Raw genomic sequence first — 22,274 nt, forward strand, 5'->3', positions numbered from 1 at the left:
GAATAGGAATTGCTACTAAATTGCTCCTCAGGTTAACATTCTATGTACACTGAATATTGATTGTGTATCTTCAGAATGAATGTGTTCTAGCTTAAGGTAGAAATCTTGCCAAGGAAAGAAGTTGTCTCTGTCAGCAAAAGTTATGCATGTGCTTTGTTTACTCCACTCCTGCTGACACATCACACTGTAGGCTTACTTATTAGAACTTATTGTAGTGCCTGCATATGCCTTTAGAAAACCTAATACTTTCTTTCCCATTACGTTCACTCAGAAACAAAACTTGTAATGTTTCAGATATGATCATCCCCTGAGTATCCTTATCATCTTAGAGGTTTTATTGTCCACAGTTATGGCTTCTTATTTATTTCATCTGAAGCATATTGGTGTGTGTATATTTATGGTTGTTTTCTAAAATGTTAGATGAAACATGCCTGTAAGCTCAGCTGCTTGGGAGAATGAGGCAGGAGGATCACAGGTTTGAGGCCAGTGTGAGTAACCTAGCAAGGCCTTGTTTCAGTAGAAAATCTCCAAGGGATGAGCTGCATCTCTGTGTTAGAGTACAGCAGGGGAGCCCTGCCCTGTCAGCGCGGAGGCAATAGAACCATGCATTGCAACAGAACAGCTTGCAGAATAGTTGACTTATTTCTGATCTTAACTAGGGTCTGAATCTCAGTGAGTCTCATTCTCACAGTTTTGTACTGTGCGTCTGCATATTTTCTTTGTAGATATGTCTGCTCACGTTTTCCATTTTATGACTTTCTTATATTGAAAAGGAGTCTTTTTTAATGATTTGTTGATTTATTTTATGTATGAGTACACTGTAGCTGTCCTCTGACACACCAGAAAAGGGCATCAGATCCCATTAAAGATGGTTGTGAGCCACCATGTGGTTGCTGGGAATTGAACTCAGGACCTCTGGAAGGTCCTAAGTTAACCTCTGAACCATCTTTCCAGCCCCCTGAAGAGGTTTTTTGTTTTGGTTTGTTTGTTTTTATTTTGTTGTTGCTGTTGCTGTTGTTTTTAATGTACCTGTTCAAATACTTAGTCAGATATGGTGAAAATAGATGGTCTCCACCATTTCAGTTCTCTTTTCACCGTCTTGATGGTATCTCTTGCACCACAGGTTCTAAATATTAATACAGTAGGATTTTTCCCTTTAGTTGCTTTTATTAAATATTATTTCTTAGAAGGCTGTTTACCTCTAGGTCATGAAATTTTACTTCTATATTTTCTTCTAAGAATTTTATAATTCTACATGTCATATTTAAGTCTATGATCTTTCTAGGTTAATTTTTGTACAAATTTGAGGACAGAGTTATATTCAGTTACAAATGTATTATATGAATTATATTTAAAAGAAGATTAATGAAAAATTTTTTCTTACTCCATCATACATCTTGGCAGCCCATGACGCCTATTCTTAGACCTTCCTAGAGGCCCAGAATCTAGCTGGTAGGGAAAGATGCAGACAGAAGTTAAAGTAAAAATGTAAAAACTGAAAGAGACCTACACTCACTTCAATTAAATTCTTGTTATTAATTATCTATTTTGATATAACAAATAACCCTCAAACTCAGTGGTATATGTGAGAAAACTTTCTGCTACATGTCCTAATGAATTTGAAAGACTTAGTTATGTGTATTACTGATTTAGGAACCTCTTATAGAGTGACATCCAAGTGTCAATTGGGTCTGCACTCAAATTTAGACTTAGCTCATGACAGATGATCTATTTTAAATGGCTCACTCTCATGGTGGTGAAACAAAGCCTCAATTCTTCTTTATTGGGTCAATTCCTAAGGTGTCTTCATGATATGGCAGCTGGCTTGTCCCAGATCTAAGTCATCCAAGAGTCTTCAGAAGCTGAAGTGCTTCTTGTGACCTATTGAGTACTGCCATTACTTGTGCCTTACTGTTATCACTAAATTTGAGTCTAAACCAAGGGACTACAGGACTAGGCATACTCTTAAAAAAGGAATATCATGGAAGTTGTGGCTGCATGTGAACTATCATATATTCTTTCTTGTCCATTATACCCAAAGTCAGTTTTATTTCTAAATAACTGATGCTCCTTCATACTAGATGCCCATTATTAGGTAATACAATAAATCTTTAAAATAGATCTTTTTAGTTCCATCCATTTGCCTAAGAATTTCATGAAGTCATTGTTTTTAAATATCTGAGTAGTACTCCATTGTGTAAATGTACCACATTTTCTGTATCCATTCCTCTGTTGAAGGACATCTAGGTTCTTTCCAGCTTCTGGCTATTGTAAATAAGGCTGCTATGAACATAGTGGAGCATGTGTCCTTGTTATATGTTGGAGAATCTTTTGGATATATGCCCAGGAGTGGTATAGCTGGGTCCTCAGGTAGTACTACATCCAATTTTCTGAGGAACCACCAGACTGATTTCCAGAATGGTTGTACCAGCTTGCACTTCTGCCAGCAATGGGAAAATGTTCCTCTCTGTTCACATCCTTTGAGGAGCCCATGGCTCCAGCTGCGTATGTAGCAGAGGATTGTCTTATCTGGAATCAGTGGGAAGAGAGACCCTTGATCCTGTGGAGGCTTGATGTCCCAGCATAGAGGAATGCCAGGGCGGTGAGGCAGCACCCTCATAGGAGCAGGGGGGCGGGGGGATGTAATGGGGGGGAACTGGGAAGGGAGATAACATTTGAAATGTAAATAAATAAAATAAATAACCAATAAAATAATATACATATACATACATATAAATAATAATGAAACTACTGAAAATATTAATAAAGTAAAATAGAAAAATTGGTTTTTCTTTTCTTTTTTTCCCTATATCCTTGATATTTTCAATCTAAACATTCTTACTAGATTTTGCTATCAAAATAGAAGAGGATATATACAGGATTTTATCAACAATGTGGCAGAAATAACATGAAGTAATTAAAACTTTTCTTTTTATGTGCCTAAAAAATTTAAATGCCTGTTTTCCACTTTGAATATTATATTACCCAGTACATTGACTAAAATTTTGGGTGCTTCTGTTAAAGAATCTGTAAAATTAGTCATTTGTTTTTTGTAATGAGACTTTATGAACCCACTTCTATACTTTACTTTGTAACCTGGTTTCTCTGGAATGTCTCATAGGGAATGATTTTGCATGACTTTGGAACTGGTGTCTAGTAGAACACGGTGGGAGAATGAACACAGAAGAGCTAGAGTTATTGAGTGACTCCAAATACAGAAACTATGTAGCTGCCATTGACAAAGCACTAAAGAATTTTGAATACTCCAGTGAATGGGCAGACTTGATCTCAGCACTTGGAAAACTCAACAAGGTATGCTTTTCCTTATCCATTATCCACTTAGTAAAAGGAGTGAAAATCACAAATCTGTTTATGCCTGTGTACACAAGATTAGGTAAATCTTGACGTAAAGACTATAAAATGTAGCTGAACCTCAACTTTCATAAATGGCATATTACTAACACTTCAGCAGTTCCCATCCAAAGAAACAATAGCACTTAAAAGGTGCAATTGGTGGTGGTGGGGGTAATAGTAGTAGTAGTACCTGTAAAAGCACCAGACTGGGAAGTATGTGTGATACTGTGAGAGTAAGTTTTTGTAATTGAGCATCAGATAAAGTTCTAGAGTTCCTGGCACCAAAACAAAAAGCTGTAAGTGGAAAGTAATAACTGCAGTTCCCTTTCCTAATGGTGTGAGTGCTGCAACAAGACACACGTTATGCCTAGGCAAGCCTAATTACAAGCCAGCACTGTTTACAAAGGTAGTTTTAAATATAGTCCCTAAGCCTTAGAACTTGACTTGGAATGAGCCTTCTTCCACAGTTGGCTGTTAGTCAAGTTCTTACAGAAGGGCCACTGATCAACCCTCAGCTTCCTGTTTTGACCCAATTTTGTTCTAATTTCAAACTTTTTTTTCCCTTCACACACATACTTTTGATATGATTATTGTTCTTAGTAATTAGGGATGCTTCTAAATAATTGAAAAAGGATAGATAGAAGAAGAATACATTCACAGTAACTTTTAACATCAGACAGCTTCTGTGTCATTGCTAGGAAAGAAATCTTAACATTCTCAGCAAGGAAAATAGACTGCAAGATCATTACTCTGTTAGTATAAGAAAAAAGACTTTCATTTCCACCATGCCAAGGGTTTACCTTAAAATGTCCTACACAAGCTTCTGGGTCGCACAGGTACTTTCAGCATTTACCATGTGAGCTTTGAAACCTTCCTCTCTCTAATAGCTCGAGAAATATGACTTCATTTCTGGAAGCTAGGATTTCTGTCTTGCTGAAAGATTGCTGAGAGTCCCATTTTGAACTATTTTCAACAGTAATTCTTTGAATTATGGGCATGAGGGCATGATTTAGACTAATTAAGAATATAATTAGCTTTTTATACATTAATCGGTGTTAGTAAAAACATTTTATTTTATCCAAATAACAAAAAATAAGATGCTAAGATTATAGATGAAACTAATTTAAAGCATGGTAAGACAACCTATGCAGGCAGAGAGAGAGAGTGGCAAGAATATGTAGGCACGCGCACACACACACACACATATATTTTTTTCATATATACATATATGTGTGTGTGTGTGTGTGTGTGTGTGTATGTAGTCAAAAACTGTTTTGTAGTCAAAATATATTTTGATATAAATTTAATGACTGACTACTCTAGTGCTGACATTTCTACTATATTGCCTTTGACAGTCAGTTTCTTTCTCTCTCTCATCTGTGCCTTTATTCTCTACACATTTTATACAAATTATTCTTTCATTAAAAATACATATTTCTGTTAACATGTGATAGTTATATTTTTAACAGTGGAATCCTTTTTAATTTCTTTTTTTAATTTCAAATATATACTGATAAAGTTTCAAAATTTTTCTATAATAATTTTTATAAAGAAATAGTAATAAAATGAGACATTTTTCTCAGTTTCACTAAAATTATTTTCTTCAAGGTTTTACAAAATAATGCCAAGTACCAGGTAGTACCCAAAAAACTGACCATAGGCAAACGCCTAGCTCAATGTCTGCACCCAGCATTACCAGGTGGGGTTCATCGGAAAGCACTTGAAACCTATGAAATCATCTTCAAAATCATTGGCCCTAAGCGACTTGCCAAAGATCTCTTTTTATATAGGTAAGAGTAATTTTATTAATTATGTACAATATAAAAATATATTTTAAGCTAAGTGGGGTGGTACATGTCTTCAGTCTCGGTTATACGCAGGAGGCAGGGGTAGGCAGATATCTATGAGTAAGGGCAGCCTGGTCTACATAACTAGTTCCAGACCAGCCAAGACTGCATAGTAAGACTCTCTCAATATATATTTGTATATATGTCTATACTGTTTAACCTTTCTACAATAAAATTAAAAATTTGAAAAACTGTTTCTTATATAAATGTCAAATATTTGAATTAAGTGCTTTAGAAAAAAGTAAAGCCTTTCTCAAATTGTGTTTTATTTCTTAGCATTCATAAAAGTTTTCATTCAAAATTGTTGACACTAATAAGGCATTATATCTTTTTAAGGTTGGAAGGTAGCCTAGGTGGGAAAAGACTTTGTTTCTCAGTAGCTTTAACGTCATAAACCATCCTTTGACCATTCTTTCCTTTGGCTTCTCTGAAATGGCATTTTCTTTAATCTTTTTTATTGTGTTTTACCACCCTCTTCTCTTCCACCCCAACTCAATGTCTGCCATTTCTTAGGGCTCCCTTGGTTCTGGAACTGCTCATGTTCTCACTTTCTGTTGTCTTGTTGAGCAAACATGTCCACACCATGCATACTTAAAGTCTATAGCATGATGACATGAGGGACATACTCTAATGAGACAGATTCACATATCTCTCAGAGAAACTGATTTCTGAATCCTAAAATACCATGACAAGAACAAAAGTTATTTTTGTTTTTTGTTTGTTTGTTTGTTTTTAGTGCATTAGGTTGGAAGCAAAGATTTCTGCAGAGAGCAGAAAGACGGAAATTGCAGACAGAGTTGTCAGTGAGGCTAGCTCTTGGTAAAGGCAGGACATGACCCTAGGCACACAAAAGGCAGTTTCACAAAGACAGAGTGTGACTACATCTTCAGGTCACAGTGTTCCTAAAATTTTGGGTAGAAAACTACTCAATTGTACATGACTTCTACTTCCTATATAAAATGAGGAGTGGTCTGTGAGTCTCCGTTCATCTTCAAAATACTACCTGAGTGCAAAACATGGCACAAGGGTCTTAAATATAGAAATACTGTCAGCTGTGATCTCCTGTTTCCAACCCTCACAAATAGTTCAATCCTAGTAATAAATATTCTAATATGGCACTAGTTACTACTTTAGGAAATCAAATAGGGCTATAATCCTAATCTAGTTAGCAGGTTAGTGTCATTTCATTAAGGACCTGACATAAATTGAAAGCTGAATGCTTAAGGATCCTCCAGTGTACCATTTGTAAGTAAGAGTGTAAGGACTGTGTCTGTGCACAGGGCAGGCAAGGGCTTGGAGTCTACAGAGGGCATGGAGGGTTCTCAAAGGAACAGAATGGCTGGGTTAGTACTACAAGAATGAAAAGAGTCAGTGCACACGGGTTGTACAGTGTATGCAGTAGCCACAAGGTAGAAATGTTCAAAACTGTTGGCAGGAAATCTATGACACATTATTAATGAAAGTTATAACTTCATAGGAGTTTTGAATTCTAATTGTTAGGACAAGGTGATGAAAATATGGTAATCTCTGCTAGTAATTACGTGGATGAGATGGGAAGAATTTACTCAGGAATTAGCTACAAACCTGAAGAGAGAACACAGCCAGTGGTCAATGGTTAGAGACAGGGTCTCGATACATAACCCTGACTATGATGGAACTTACTGTGTAGATCAGGCTAGCCGAGAGATCCACTTTCCTCTGCCTCCTGAGTACGGGGCACGCACCACACTATACATGAGTCTCGAAGGAGACATTTTTACAATAGATGCAAACATCACTTCTAGATAGATATATAGCTTTTGGCCAGCTAATAATAGATATCATTTTAAAGTACTAGTTCTGGAGGAGGAAGAGCAGACTTCCGAGAATTCTTGTTTAGAACTGTGGAATATAAGGTGTTTGTGAAACAGCTAGGAAGCTTGTGTGTATGAAACTCAGGTGAGAGAACTGGCTTAGTTTAACGGATGTAGAAGTCATTAATAGATAATATTTTAATCACTTGCTGTAACCTGTTTCATCAGAATATATGATATACTTGCATATGAATTAATGTTGGTGCTGTTTTATATCTTTCATTTTTAACAGTTCTGGGTTGTTTCCTCTTCTTGCCAATGCTGCTATGTCTGTGAAGCCAGCACTGCTCGGTTTGTATGAGATGTACTACTTGCCCTTGGGGAAAACCCTGAAACCTGGTCTCCAGGGGTTGCTGACTGGTATCCTTCCTGGCTTAGAAGAAGGGTCGGAGTATTATGAGAGGTAATCGTATTTGGTCCTCTTTGATATTACAAATTATGAGTTGGTCAGAGCCATCCTTAACTGTGCTTTAACATCACAAAAGTAATTATTCTAGTTGTAGCAACATAACACATTAAGATTTCAGTAGCATGGGACTGAAGATATGGCTCGGCAGTTAAGAATATTGGCTACTCTTACAAAAACCCTAGTTTGGATTCCTAGTGCTCAAGTGGCAGTTCACAGCTATCTATAACTCTAGTTCCATAGAATCTGATGCCCTCTTTTGGCCTGCCTGGCATTCACATAGTATTGCATACATACATGCAGACAAAGCAGCCATGTACACATTAAAAAATAAAAATTAAGAAAAAATTATTGGAGCTAGAGTGATGATTCAGGGGTTAAGAGTACTTGCTCTACCAGAGGACCTGAGTTAGAGTCTCAGCACTCCCTTGGAGGTTCACAGCCATCTGAAACTCCAGTTTCAGGGGATTTAGCATCCTTTTCTGACTTCCACAGGCAGCAGGCAGTGAAGTGGAACACAGATACACATTCAGACAAAACAGGCATACATATAAGATTTCAAGAGCATTAAAAACTGTTACAAAGTATCTAATTTAAGCTTAAGAACACATTTTAATGTTTTCTAACTGTGTTCCCTTTCTTCATCTTTAAATGAAAAATAATACCTGTTTATATGTTGCTGAAGTAATCAAAACAGTCCAGCGCTTAGCACATGTAAGTCACTCGAAACGTATGACCCGTAGTTTAAAATAATGACATAACAGATTAATAAATAATGAATAGTGTGAAGTGGGTCCCTGTGACAATAGTGTTTAACCTTCTAATGGGAGAAAATTGCCTGGCGCAAGTGCACTGCTTTTCACTAGCTTTTGCTGTAATACTTGATGTGACGTGTTAAAGGAAAGGATCTATTCTGTTTTGGAGCCTATTGTTCTTAAGAGCTAATGGCTATAGACAATGTGTGGTGCCCTTATGTTGTTACAGAAAGAAAGAAGAAAGAAATTGAGTTTAGCTGGCAAAAATAGGAAATGCTAAATTTAATTTGTGAGTAGACATAATAATGTAAACTTTAATAATTTAATCAAGTACACTGACCAATTAATATATTCCAATTATTTCCACAACACTATAAGAATCTAATTCTGAAAATATTGTATTATACTTATAGGCTATATTGAAAAGGAAAAAATACAGTCAAAACTTAATAGCATAATTTGCTGTTCTAAATTTTTTCCTTTATTGTCATTATTATTATCATGGTCTCTGTGTACCTGATGTGAATGGAGGCTGCAGACCACCTTATGTGGGCTCCAGGGATGGAAGTCTGCCCTACAGGCTTCCATGGCAAGTGCCTTTACCCTGGAAACATGTCTAGGGCTCATATTGTTTGCTTTTTATTAATTTACCTATTTGCTTATACTTTTAGAAGCATAATATAAAAGTAGTTCATTTAGTTTAGAAATAAGTTTTAAATTATACTCTTAAGGGAAGTACAGAATAGTAGCATTTAATTCTACTAGTTCTAATTAAAATTTAAAATAGGAATTATATAATCATCTTTCTGGTAGTAGTGCCCTATTTATGCTTTGTTACATATTCCTTATAAATACTATAAAAATGCTCATAAATGTGTTATTTTAATGCATAGATACATTGAGGCCTAAGATTAATGTGACTATTAAATCACCAACTGAAGTCATGTGACTTTGCTATATTATACTTTAATATAATAGACTTCTGTATATTGAATTGTTTATTTTGTTCCACTGATGACCTTACTTTGACTTTTGTCATAGATCCAATTCTATTATGTTATTGTAAATTACATGCTATGATGGCAGAAAGAGATATCTGGAAATATCTGAAGGTTTTGTAGGAAGTCAGCGTAGATATGCTAAGATCGATTAACTAAATATGTTGCTTTATTACTTACTGTACTTAAGCCAGTGAGGTAGGCAGGTGCTGAGTGCTGTTCTCTCCATTTTACAGATGGAGACTGAGTTGGAAGGATTAGATTTATCCAGCTAATACACAGCAGAAGCAAGACTTGTACCCTGTCCTCTGAATAGGAAGTGTATGCTTCAAGACTCACTCACTTGTTTGCAGGGTGGAGCTGGCAACTGTGCTGTGGATGCTGTAAACTATTTTGGAAGAGAATAATGGTTGATTGCTTTTCTCTGACCCTGAATGCTTCCTTTCTTATACCCTTCCTTCTGTTGTGTGCTCCAGAACAAACACCCTGCTGGAAAAGGTTGCTGCGGCTGTAGAGCAGTCTGCATTCTACAGTGCCCTATGGGGCAGTCTGCTCACCAGTCCTGCTGTGCGCTTACCTGGAATCACATATGTTCTGGCCCATCTGAACAGGAAACTTTCAATGGAAGATCAGCTGTATATAATTGGCAGCGACATTGAGCTCATGGTGGGTTGACATGCTACAAGTGTTTCTCTAGAGCCAGACATTCCAGACTCAACATTTCTATTCTCATCAAAGAAAACCAACACCGAAATACTGAATAACTATTAATGTTTCTAAGGATTAATTCTTCATGGAAAAGGCATTATTGTCTATACCTGTGACCTTTCATCCAAGCAAATCCATGATTTTAATTATTCCTGTCTTGTTTACTAATAGAGCACTGTTACCATAGCTACATTTATTATAATAATCCCAAAGTGAACCTTCTCTCCAGTCTTACTTTTCCTTATTAAAAAAGATGTAATTTAGACAAAATAATATAGCTGAATCCTGAAAAAAAAATAGACACTGACTGTGTTCTTATATTCTTCTTAATTTTAAAATTGATAACAGGAGGAAATCAATATAGGATGCTTTAGTCTTAAAATGGGCAAGGAATTCATTTTCTTGTTTTTTTTTAATTTTTAGTTTTATTTATATGAGTACATTGTCACTCTCTTCAGACACATCAAAAGGAGGGCATCAGATCCCATTACAGATGGTTGTGAGCCACCATGTGGTTGCTGGGAATTGAACGCAGGACCTCTGGAAGAGTAGTCAGTGTCTTAACCACTGAACCATCTCTCTAGCCGCAGGACATTTTTAAAAGTTCTATTTTTTTATTAATCTTGTTTTCCAGATTATGAAAATAACTGATATTTAATGTACAACTTTGGTTAGAATTAGTTAAATAATACTTCCATTTGCTAAAATTGAGCCATCTTACATATATGAATTTTTAATTAATTATTTTATTAATTTACATTCCAAATACTGCCTCCACTCCCCCCCCCCCCCGCATTTCTTTTAGACAGGAACAATTCTGGGTCAAAAATTTTGAAGGTGAGTTAGTGACCCCATCCCTCCACTGGGGGCCCTGTCTATCTGCTGGAGTTGGTCTCTTTAGGTTCCAACTGCCCGCTGTTGGGCACTAAGGTCATCCCAGTAGAGTCCTGGGGCCTCTCACATCCCAGCCTCTGGGACATTCTATAGGCTCCCTGTACTCCCTATCCCCGGCAGCTGCAGATTTCCATTCATTCTCCTGGCCTTGTGTGCTTCTCTCCTGTCTCCCCCCGCCCCCCAATACCTGATCCTGCCCCCCTTTCCACTTCCGCTGCCCCTCTACTACCTAGGTCCCTCCTTCCTTCTGTCTTCTGTGATTATTTTGTTTCCCCCTTCTAAGTGGGATTGAAGCATCCTCATTTAGGCCTTCTTTCTAATTTAGCTTCTTAGGATCTGTGGTATTCTGTACCTTTTGGCTAGTATCCACTTATCAGTGAGTAAATACCATGCATGTCCTTTTGGGTCTGGGTTACCTCACTCAGGATGAAAGTTCTAGTCCTATCCATTTGCCTGCAAAATTTATGATGTCCTCATTTTTAATAGCTGAATAGTATTCCATTTTGTAAATGAACCTCATTTCTGTATCCATTCTTCAACTGAGGGACATCTAGGTTGCTTCTAGATTCTAGCTATTACAAATAAAGCTGCTATGAACATAGTAGAGCATGTTTCCTTGTGGTATGGTGGAGCATCTTTTGGGTATATGCCCAAGAGAGATATAGCTGGGTCTTCAGGTAGAACTATTTCCCATTTTCTGAAAAAGCACCAGATTGATTTCCAGAGTGGTTGTACCAATTTGCCATCAGTCTCCTAACCACTACTATAAAAAAGACTCAAAAAATTATATTACCCCCAAATCACTAGACCCCTGTGGTCGTTCCTGTCCTGTGTTCACATCCTTGAAAATGTTGGTCTGTTTTCTGATTTTAGTTTCATTACATCCAGACTGTTAATGTATGCTGAATCATACAGTGGGTGTGGTTTATTCACAGTTCATGACCCACTTGCGATTAGCCCACGCTTCTGTGTGTGGTGTCATTGGTTGGCTGCTTTATGCTGCTTCATATTCTCTTGTTGATAATGCCACAGTATGGTGTTTCTTTCATCAGTCAACAGGCACTTGACTTGTATCCCACTTGGTGCAAGTGTGAGTAAAGCTGCCACACAGCATTTGCACAAACATGCTGTGTAGGCATGAAGTGGGGCACCGGGTAAGAAGTCATTGACACTGGCATTAACATTTGTATGTTGTAGAGCTCTGGGATTAGCACAGGTATATTGTCTCTGTCTTAGATGAAAATACCAGGGCAACATTTCCCAGGATGCTAAAGGCTTTCTTATTTCAGGTAGAAGCAGTAAGCACTTCAGTGCAGGACTCGAGTGTACTTGTACAGAGAAGCACGCTGGACCTCATCCTCTTCTGTTTCCCATTCCATATGAGTCAGGTAAAACTTGATACTAATAATGTCCTCAACGTGCAGTTGTTTTAAAGGTACCATATTAAAGTATTGTCGTTATACAGAAAACAGATTCCTTTTTGGTGAAGTGGAAATCATGAATATTGTAAAGAAAACTACTGAGCTATTTGATAAGAATATAGTAACTGAAGCAGATTACTTTATGTTTCAAACCATTTTTAAACTTTAAAAAGCAGGGGGTGCTCATTGCTAATTCTAAATAAGCCCAGTCTTGAGACCCCGGCCTTAGAGTCAGCTAGCTGATAAGTTGTCTGATGGCACCTTATCTTGCTTTGGTGACTCCAGCATACATGCCAGAACTTTAGGGGAGTTAGGCACTGTTTGAGAACCAAATATTTAGTGTCTATGCCACTTGTTACTGATTTCACTACAGATAAAATCTACTGACCTGACAAATTTCTAATGAAGTGTTTCCTTACTGGGATTTAATTTAATCAATCTCCTTAATTAAAAGAAATCTGCTGTGAAAATTAAATTTATTCCATGCCATAGTAGTGGATACCTGTAATCTCAGCACTCAAGAAGCAGAGACAGACAGATCTCTGTGAGTTCCAGGACAGCCCAGTCTATAGAGAGTTCCAAGACAGTCAGGGCTACATAATGAGATTCTGTCTCAAAAAAAATTATTTCTAAAATACAATTAACAGAAAGGACTTTGTTGTTTTCATAATGGCTGCTAGTTGAGAGATTAGCAACTTCACATTATAACTGGCAAAGGTTTTTTTTTAACAACTTTGCTAATAAATCTTTTATTACTTCATTTAATTTGAATAAATAATAATTGAAGCCTTTTATAGTTCATTGAGTACATTGTCACTGATTGAGACACTTCCAGTTTCTATTTTGAGCCTCCCCCACTCTTAACTATGGTCCTTTCTTCTGCCTTCTGGATTCACACATTTTCTGTATTGGGAAAATTCAGCTACAAAGCTGTAGCTTAGGAGTGGCCAAATGGACCTAAGGTGAGTTTTGGGGAGGCTTTTGTTGTTGTTGTTGTTGTTGTTTTTAACATTGTTAAAGTCTTATAAAGAACAAAAAGTAAGTCAAAGAAATGTGTGTAACAAGCTGAACTTGACTGCCAGGCCCTTAGGAGATCATTCCATATTGATTTTTGATATTGACCTTTCTCCTGTTGAAACAAACGTTCCATGTTAGTAAGCCCTCCACTGAGAGGCTCCTCCACAGCATCCGAGTTAAATCCTAGGCTTCAATTGATACGAACTTAGTTTGGAATCTCACTCGGTCACTGATTAAAACTACACCTTCTCTGTACTTCCCTATGTCCCTGTTCCTGCTGCCCAGCCTTCCCAGCCCTCCTGTGCTGTTTCAAGAGAGCAGCAGTGTGTGAAGTCTCACAGTCCCCTATACTCTTCCCCCCAACCCCCCCCCCCCCCGCCGCCCCCTGCCGCCCCTGCCGCCCTGCTCCCCAACCCACACACTCCTGATTCCTGGCCCTGGCATTCCCTTGTACTGGGGCATAGAATCTTCACAAGACCAAGGGCCTCTCCTCCCAATGATGGCCGACTAGGCCATCTTCTGCTACATATGCCGCTAGAGTCACAAGCTCTGGGGTACTGGTTAGTTGATATTGTTGTTCCTCCTATAGGGTTGCAGACCCCTTCAGCTCCTTAAGCGTTAGTTGAGATTATAGAGATCTTCAACACTGCAAAATGTGTGGTAATGTATTTAAGAATGACTTCTTAGCCATGTGTGTTGGTGTTACATACCTGTAGTTCCAGCATTGAGGAAGCTAAGGCAGGAGGAGACTTTGTGTCCAAAAAGGAAGAAAAAAAGTGTCTTAACTGGGGAGTAGCCCAGTGGTAGAGGCATCAGGTCCTGGGTTCAATCTGTAGCAACAAAAAGTGTGGACTTTTTTTCTTGGAGACAGAGAGAAAACCCATTTTAGAACACATGACTCACTTATGCATTACGTCACATTCTTAGGTTCCACGGCGACAACACTTTCAGCTCAGCTCATTACTGTGCTTACTGTGAGGTAGTAGATTCCCTCCTGGAATTGAAGTTTGTAACCTTCACCACTTCCCCTATTCTTTCCTATCTGAGTTCTCTCCTCAGGTAAGGTGGGGAGGCATTGGTGCTTCCAGGGTTTAGGGACAGTGCTTATAACCCACGACTGTTAGTGAGGAGATACACCATAGGAGTTCTCAGACTTGGTTGCTTGATGCTATTGCATACTTCAAAAATACTCAGAGGCTAAACATTTTCCAGATGTAAGTTAGTACTAATGATATTTATCATGTAATTTTAAAAATACTCTATTGATTAATCTCAAAATAATTGAGTTATCTTATCTTCATACTTTTATCAATCTCTTTAAATAACTGGCACAAAAGCATAAAAATGAAAGCTCATGTCTGCATTTTGGTTGATACGCAGTTGGAAAATCAAAGTCATTAATATTTTCTGCTAATAAGTAAAACTCTTCTTTGATACACCAAAGTTAGATCTTAATAGCTAATTGTAATATGTAAAAATAAATCAACTTTGAGTGTTATGTTCTGTTATGGTCTGCTAGTCTAGCTGGTACTTTTATTCATACATGATTTTGCAACATCAAGTTTGGTTATGTAGGAAATGCTGGTATACTCAATTGGAAAGATTTTCTGTATACAGACCCACTTCACCATATTCAACTAAACAATCATATTTGTTCCTAATACCTCTTATACCTATAACTTTTTCTTATCACTGTTACCTGACATGAAACACCTTAAAGGTGGTTTATTTTAGCTTACTCTTTCACAGAGATTTCAGTCGTAACAAGGAAGGGATGGCAGCAGAAGAGCGATCTCTGTCAGTGGGAACTTGCTGCAGCAGCTGTGCATTCTAAGTCCAGCTCCCACTCACCCACCTCCACCATGTCCCTCAAAGGAAAATGTGAGCCTGGAGCCAGGTGTTTCTGATCTAAGCCATAGCATTTTAAAACCAGTAACTTTATTATTTTATTTTACTTTATTTTGTGTCTGCGTGTGTGTCCACAGCACTTACATGGAGGTAAAAGGACAAGTTGCAGGATTGTCTTTGTCAACATTTATGTAGATTATGTAACTTATCAGGGTTGGCAGCAAGCACCTATTACCCATCTCCCCAGCCCCAAACCATAACACTTTGTCAGTAAAAAAAAAATTTAGGGACTGAACCTCTAGGCTTGGTCCTAGTTGTCCATCGTTTGTTGGGGGTCCGGTCTGATCAGTTCTCCCTGTACTGTTCCCAACCCTGGGATTTAATCCAGATTGCACATCCTGTGCACCTGCCCAGTCTGGTTAGCTGCCTGACTTCAACCCATTCACACCATCAGCATCCAGTCTGCCTTAACCTAGAACCCACTTCTGGACATGGGTCAAGGCTGGTGAGTCACTGGAACCTAGCCTGCCTGCAACATCTTCACCCCTCAGGCTGTTCATAAGTGGCACAGCCTGTAGCTCTCACCCCTCCAAACTGGTCAAATGCAGCGAACTAATACAGACTAACACAGCCTACACCCAAGGCTTATGGAACATCATGAAAGAGGGGACAAAAAGACTCTGAGAGCTTGAGGATCAGGACATCCACTTCAAGACTGTGTCTTCTAGATATGACAGCGAAGCTGTACCCATGACCTTTCAACAACATGCCTGCCTAAACAAGACCTGACGTAGCACTTCAGTTGACATGCTAACGTGGATGAAATCTCACAAAGCACTACTTCTAGATGAAGAGCTATAGGCAGTTAATGACTGCTGAGAGAGGTAGAATCAGTTTTTCCCTGGAATGACTCCCCAATTGGTTTCTCTGTACTGAGGGTCAGCCCTAAAAATGTATATGCTTGTAACAACACAAAGTGGACTCAAAAGGTTGTATTTATTTATTTATTTATTCATTATAATAACTAATGATGAAGAAGATATGAGTTGGAAAAGGAGGAGGTGGGACATGGGAGGACTTGGAGGAAGGGGAAACAGATATAAATACAGTTCATATATGTGAAGCTTAAAAAATGTTGACACTGCAAAGATTTTAGCCCAGTGTCTGGAAGCAGTGTAACTTCAACACACACAGTCTTTCATAATTTAATTTTCTTTTGGAATTACCAATATTATTATATATAGCCATATTGTTTCTGTTTAAATGAATGACTACTAAATGCCAAAATTCAAAAGATCATATTTAATGTTAGGTGTAACCCAAGGTATATAAACTAAAAATATCGTTTAACAAAAATTATACTCTTGGTTTTTTAAAAGCTGTTCTGTTTTAAACACTAGACAACCAACCTACATTTGCAGCAAAAGCACATGATGTGTGCTTACAATTTTAGTAGACAAAATAGTAAAATTCGTGGACTGAAAAGTGTACCTTGAGTAACAAGCTCAAATTTCAATATCATTCTTTTAAAAGACCTGGGAAGCTAGCCAGCGTTCCTTCCTACTTTCCTTTTTGTCTATGGACGGAATTGAGTCCAGGGTCTCCTGCAAGCTCATCTACCACTGTGCTGTATCATCAACTTACTTTCTTTCGTTGGTGGTGTCTTTATTGTACTCCAAGAACATGGAAGCAAAAATACAAAGATTATAATAAATATAATGGATGCTCTACTCAGCTGCTTTTCATACAGTTACTCCAGTGGTTTAACTTGCTTCTTACATATCAGGAGCAGTCAACTCAGCAAAAGAAAAAGGAAATACATCTAGACAGTCTTATGGTGTTTTCTTTGTTAGATAACTAGTTTTCACTATCACACTTGACACATTGTCTAGCTTACTGACAGAGTGGGCATGATGTGTCATCTGTGGATGCCCTGTCCTCTAATGGGGAAGATTGTACAGAGAAGCCGCATTGTGACTCAGGAGATGTCACTCTGCATCCAGATGAGGCAGTGCCCACGCATTTCCATTTGACTGTGCTTTAGCGCCTTATGAGGCATAGATCATTTTTGTTGTTTTTTTTTTATTTTTACTAGTTGAGAATTTCATACAATGCATTTTTATTATATTCATGTCCTCAACCCCTCCCAGATCCTACTCCCTTCCCAACCCATACAGCTTTGTGTCATCTTTTATTTTAAGCCCATTCAGTCCAGTTTGTACTGCACATACTCCTGATGTGTTGCCTTGCTCTGAAGTGGGGTTGACCTACCAAGCCTTCCTTAAAAGAAACTGGCTCTCCTTTCCCAGAAACTCAGTGCTAACACCTGCAGAGAGAGGAGCTGGATCCAGAGTCCCAACCCTAGATCTGGAGCTACTGGCCACTGATAGCTCTCAGGTCCCTTGGTATAGAATAGTTTTATAGGTCAGTTTTTATGATTTCAAGATTTGATATTTAAGTTATTACCTAGTGATATTTTTTTAATTTGTATGTAGTTTGTGCATGTGTGCGTGCACACTCGCACGCTTGCTCTTCAGTTGCACATATGGAGATCAGAAGGCAACTCTAGGAGTGGGTTCTTCCCTTCACTAGAAGCCTAGGCTTCAACTCAGGTCATCGGGTTTGCATGACAAGGGTTTTAACTCACTGAGGCCCCGACTGATATTTTTAAAGTTAATAACAGATTTATTAGCTACTTCTCATCTTTTTTTAACTTTACATCTTATGAAATAGGATCTTTAGTCATTTTTAAACATCAAGTTAAAGCTAGAAGAAAAATCTGGCGGAAAAAATTGAAGTTATGAATAGAACAAAGGGACTCTTTGGGTTTTGTTTGTGTTTTTCCCATGTTAGAATTTAAAAAAAAATGAACTGAATTGATGTGAGCAGCATCCTGAAGACTTTAGAGCCCATTGACACTGCTGAATAGCTAAGGCACATAGATGACTTCCTGCTATTTGTCCTCTTTATCAAACTCTTTTGTGTCAGATTTTACTGTTGGTGGAAAGCTAAAAACAAAACAAAACAAACAAAAACTTTAAACATGGTTCTAAAGTAAGTGAGCTGTAGTGTCAGCTATAAAGCTAAAGTGGAAAACAGAAGCAGAAAGAACAGAAAATCAAGTGGACGCTCGGTGCCATCCTTTCCTGCTTAGGGAGCTTGGACCCAGACTTGCTCTTTGATGCCACCCAAAAAGAAACCAAGAGTCTTGTTACTGTTCTTCCCGTCTCCTCAAATGTAAATTAGAAATAATAGCTCCTGTATTTGAAAGTTTAGGTAAAGCAATGTTACATATCCACACCTGACACTGATGTTCAGAGCAGACGTCAAGGCATTCTTCCTTCTAAAAGAGTAAAACCAGGATTATACTGAAATATAACTACTATAATATAATTCTTTTCAGGCCACTCGACCAGATATGATCAGGATCTTGTCAGCAGCCCTTCATGTAGTACTAAGGAGGGATATGTCCTTGAACCGAAGACTTTATGCATGGCTTCTTGGTAGGTAATTAATGAGCATGCTTATAATTGACAAAAAGAAGAAAACAAAAAGAGATTTGCTATGTATAATCTCAAATTATATGAAGAAACTAAACATTTATGTATAAACAATAAAAAAATAGAAATTGTGCCAGAAAGGTGGCTCTGTGCATAAGAGCATCAGCTGCTCTTCTAAAGGACCAGGGTTTGGTTACCAGCACCTGCATCAGGTAGCTGAGCACCATCTGTAACTCAAGCTCCAAGGGATCCAGTACCTTCTCCTGGCCTACAAGGGCACAGTATACACACACCCCACCACCACCACCACAATGATGATGATGATGATGATGGTGGTGGTGGTGGTGGTGATCAACCCAGGTGGAGGGAATACTAATCACGAATTTTTTGAGCAAATTTCAGAAGCCTATTAATTGAACCAGCTATCCATAAAGTCCTGTTCACTTTAACAGGATTTTTTTCCTCTTATAAATTTCCATGATTATACTTAGTTAGTTTATTAAAAAGAATAATCATCAAAATTATGACAAAATTCCAAAACTTCACAGTCACCAACGAATCCTAAGTAGTAAGTACCACTGTCTCAGAGGTGACTCCAGTGTGAGACACTGTGTACACTTAGGCCATAGAGCATTAACTACATGCACATCATCTTCAACCTTTGTCTGAGTGCTTTGCCTGTCCTCTCTCCACAGCCTCTTACTAGAATAAAAGGTCACTTGATAACTTACCATAGATATTGTAGTTTTTTCACTGTAAGATTTGGTGTAAAATAAAAATAATTCTGGAAGGATACTATTAGACTCATCTATTGAATTGGTTTCCCTTTATTAAACTATCTAAAATGGTCTCTCTTGCTGACAATGAATGGGCTACTAACTGGGTAAGTGTTTAGTGCTGTTTTTGAGATATTTTAGCATTTAGTGAACAACAGTATTAAGGCTTCCATTTTAATTACTTTTGTGATTTATTCCCATGGAGGTTTTGATAACAACGGTGCTATCATAGGACCAAGGAGCACACGACACAGTAATCCTGAAGAACACGCCACTTACTATTTTACAACCTTTTCAAAAGAATTGTTAGTCCAGGTAACAGCTGTTTTCATTATTCTTTGCTTATCTTACATTGAAAAAGCCTAAGACAAACTCTTGCTTTAACTAAATTCATAATTGAAGAAGTCAAGACAAGGCTCAAAAACATACAAAGAATGACTGTAATACATGTATCGCTACTGCAAAATGGTAATCATGGCTGGACTCCATAGGAGGACAGTGTTTTACCTGTCTGCCCTGTGAAAGTTGGGTCAATTCAGACTGCCCAGGACCTAGATTTCCTATGAAACCTCAGGTAGTTAGGCTTTTGCAGGCTGCATATGGTAAGACTGCAACTCACATAGAAACATTAAAATTAGCCATTTATTTCCTAATATATTTAAGATGCCTCAAAATATTCTAACAGGGTGTATTAAGAAAACTAATGATTGCTCCAGCATTTTTCTTTATTTATGTATTTGATTATGAAACAGGATCTTACTGTATTGACCTTGAACTCATGGCCTACCTGCTTCAGCTTCTAAAGTGCTGGTATTATAGGTGTGTACCATCGTGTGCAGCTTGAAACATTTTTAAATGAAGGAAATTGTACATTGAAATTTAAATAACTAAGAAGATAATTGCATACCAAACCCCTCAGTGGTAAGATGGCATAGTTGAAATTTATGTCTGAAACAGAAACATCCACATCTAGAACCAACACTCAAACTCTCAGTACACTTCTCTTGACTTTCCTTTTTTTTCCCAGTGAAAATTCATGATCCCGATGAAATGGTACACACTTGTAGCCCAGCACTCAGAGGACGGAAGTAGGAGGATGGGTTTGCTGTCAGCCCAGTCTTTATAGTGAGGCTGTATCTCAAGAATAAATGACAGACGAATAGTGAAAATAATAAAGCAGTGTGCTTTCTCCCTGGCGCAGAAAACAGACACCAGTCAGAATAGCACAGAGCATGTGAAGCTGCGTTTCAGATGGGTACAGTTAAAAACTGTATTAACAATATTACTAGTTTCTAAATCACTAGTATGCTTTTCTCTTTTGAAGGCCATGGTGGGGATCTTACAAGTGAATGGATTTGGAGAAGAAAGCACTCTCATGCAGGATCTAAAACCTTTTCGTATTTTAATCAGTTTATTGGACAAACCTGAACTAGGTAATATTTGGTGCTGTTCCGGAACATAAGGTGACATGCTTTTGTATTGCTTAATAATAAAGTAAGATGACGACATTGGGAAAATTGTTGTATTTTGAAATGAATTTTAAATACAGATTCTTAACAGTTTCTTACTAAAGTTACAGGTGTGCAGCTGGCCTTTATGTCAGCATAAGACCTATGTTTTACACTGTGTTAGGCAACAAAGTCATTGTTTAAACGATATCTCAAACTCTTAACCATTATTTTCTGAAATGGAAACATTTTTTGATCTATTATAATTAACTTATAGTTCATACAATTTGAGAGCTGGAACCGAAATACGAGTTATATATTTCCTTCATAGTCTTCTTGTTGCTCTTCTGTACTTCCCTTCATTGTATGTATATTATATATCAGATCCACTAGAAAATTAACTAGAAAAATATTTTTTTGCTTTTTGCTATTATAAAATAGGTAAAACCCCTAATTATTAAAGTGTTTTGGCACATATACTATAAATCAGCTCTTAAAAGTGAAAATTTTAAATATGAAAGTAGCAAGTGTGTGAAGAACTTCAGTAGGGTCAATTTTTAGGTGCTCTGTGATTGTGATGAAGCTGAGGATTTTTTAAAGAATAGTGGGAACTGTGAGGCGACAGATTTATCCTTCTGAGTTTGATAGTTGTTTAGCAACAGCACTGGTGTGGACAGTCATCCTCGGAGCTGCACAGTGCGTCTCTCAGAAGTTTCTCCAAGTTGTTCGGTTGTCCTGTGAGTCTGCTGTTCCCATTTGGGATGAGTAAACTAAGACTCAAAACTAAAGAGCCTGTCAGAGGTAACAAGACTGACCAAGTCAGTTTCCTGATCCTGTCACTTCTACTAATGTGATCCTCTACTTTAAATAGACATTCATCCCATTATTTACTATTAGACCATGTTTTAAATCATAGAGTTCAGCTTAGCTTCTAGGGGAAAAGAATCTTTTCTTAAAGTACTTTCTTCAAAGCATGCTTCAACTGGATCACTCTTCAGGTCGTCATGATTTGCTAGTATTAAGTTACTTCTGCCTATAATTTGCTGTATATCAATTTTAGGACCTGTAATCCTAGAAGATGTTCTGATTGAGGTGTTTAGAACTTTGTATTCTCAGTGCAAAGCAGAATTGGATCTTCAGATGGAACCACCCTTCAGCAAGGACCATGCTCAATTAAGCAGGTAGATTGCTAAAACTTAAGACATAAAGATGGACTCATTATTAGTGCTTATGAAATGGACTCTACTATATGAATTCATATAATGAGATTATTAGTAATGGCTAGGGAGTTTACTCTAAAGTTTATATTATGATAAATAAAATTATCACTTTGTTAGTATGAAGTATAATTAATTGTACTCATTAATTAAAAAGGTACTTTAAACAAGACAGTAATCATTACTTGATTACTTGATTGATTCTTAATTATACCAGTTTGGGAAATTAATG

At 37.6% G+C, this 22,274-nt stretch overlaps 1 protein-coding gene across 14 annotated transcripts in view; it reads left to right on the top strand.

Moving 5' to 3' along the window:
- Positions 1–22,274, top strand: part of Dop1a (DOP1 leucine zipper like protein A) — an 88,666-nt gene that overhangs the window by 15,151 nt on the left and 51,241 nt on the right. For 10 of the 14 annotated variants that reach the window (XR_003947934.1, XR_870760.3, XR_379426.4 and 7 more), the window contains 9 exons: positions 3,122–3,312; positions 4,963–5,144; positions 7,287–7,457; positions 9,690–9,879; positions 12,105–12,203; positions 18,505–18,604; positions 19,583–19,692; positions 20,702–20,810; positions 21,886–22,006. Coding sequence is in view for 11 of the 14 variants with exons in the window: in XM_006511239.4 (XP_006511302.1) it covers positions 3,175–3,312; positions 4,963–5,144; positions 7,287–7,457; positions 9,690–9,879; positions 12,105–12,203; positions 18,505–18,604; positions 19,583–19,692; positions 20,702–20,810; positions 21,886–22,006 (1,220 nt within the window). In the remaining 3 variants the exon portion in view is untranslated. The remainder of the gene's footprint in view (positions 1–3,121; positions 3,313–4,962; positions 5,145–7,286; positions 7,458–9,689; positions 9,880–12,104; positions 12,204–18,504; positions 18,605–19,582; positions 19,693–20,701; positions 20,811–21,885; positions 22,007–22,274) is intronic. The other 4 variants (XM_030244420.1, XM_006511241.4, XM_017313434.2 and 1 more) reach the window with 1 other exon arrangement.

This window comes from Mus musculus, chromosome 9 (genome assembly GCF_000001635.26).
Source record: "Mus musculus strain C57BL/6J chromosome 9, GRCm38.p6 C57BL/6J".
NCBI classification, from domain to species: Eukaryota; Metazoa; Chordata; class Mammalia; order Rodentia; family Muridae; genus Mus; species Mus musculus.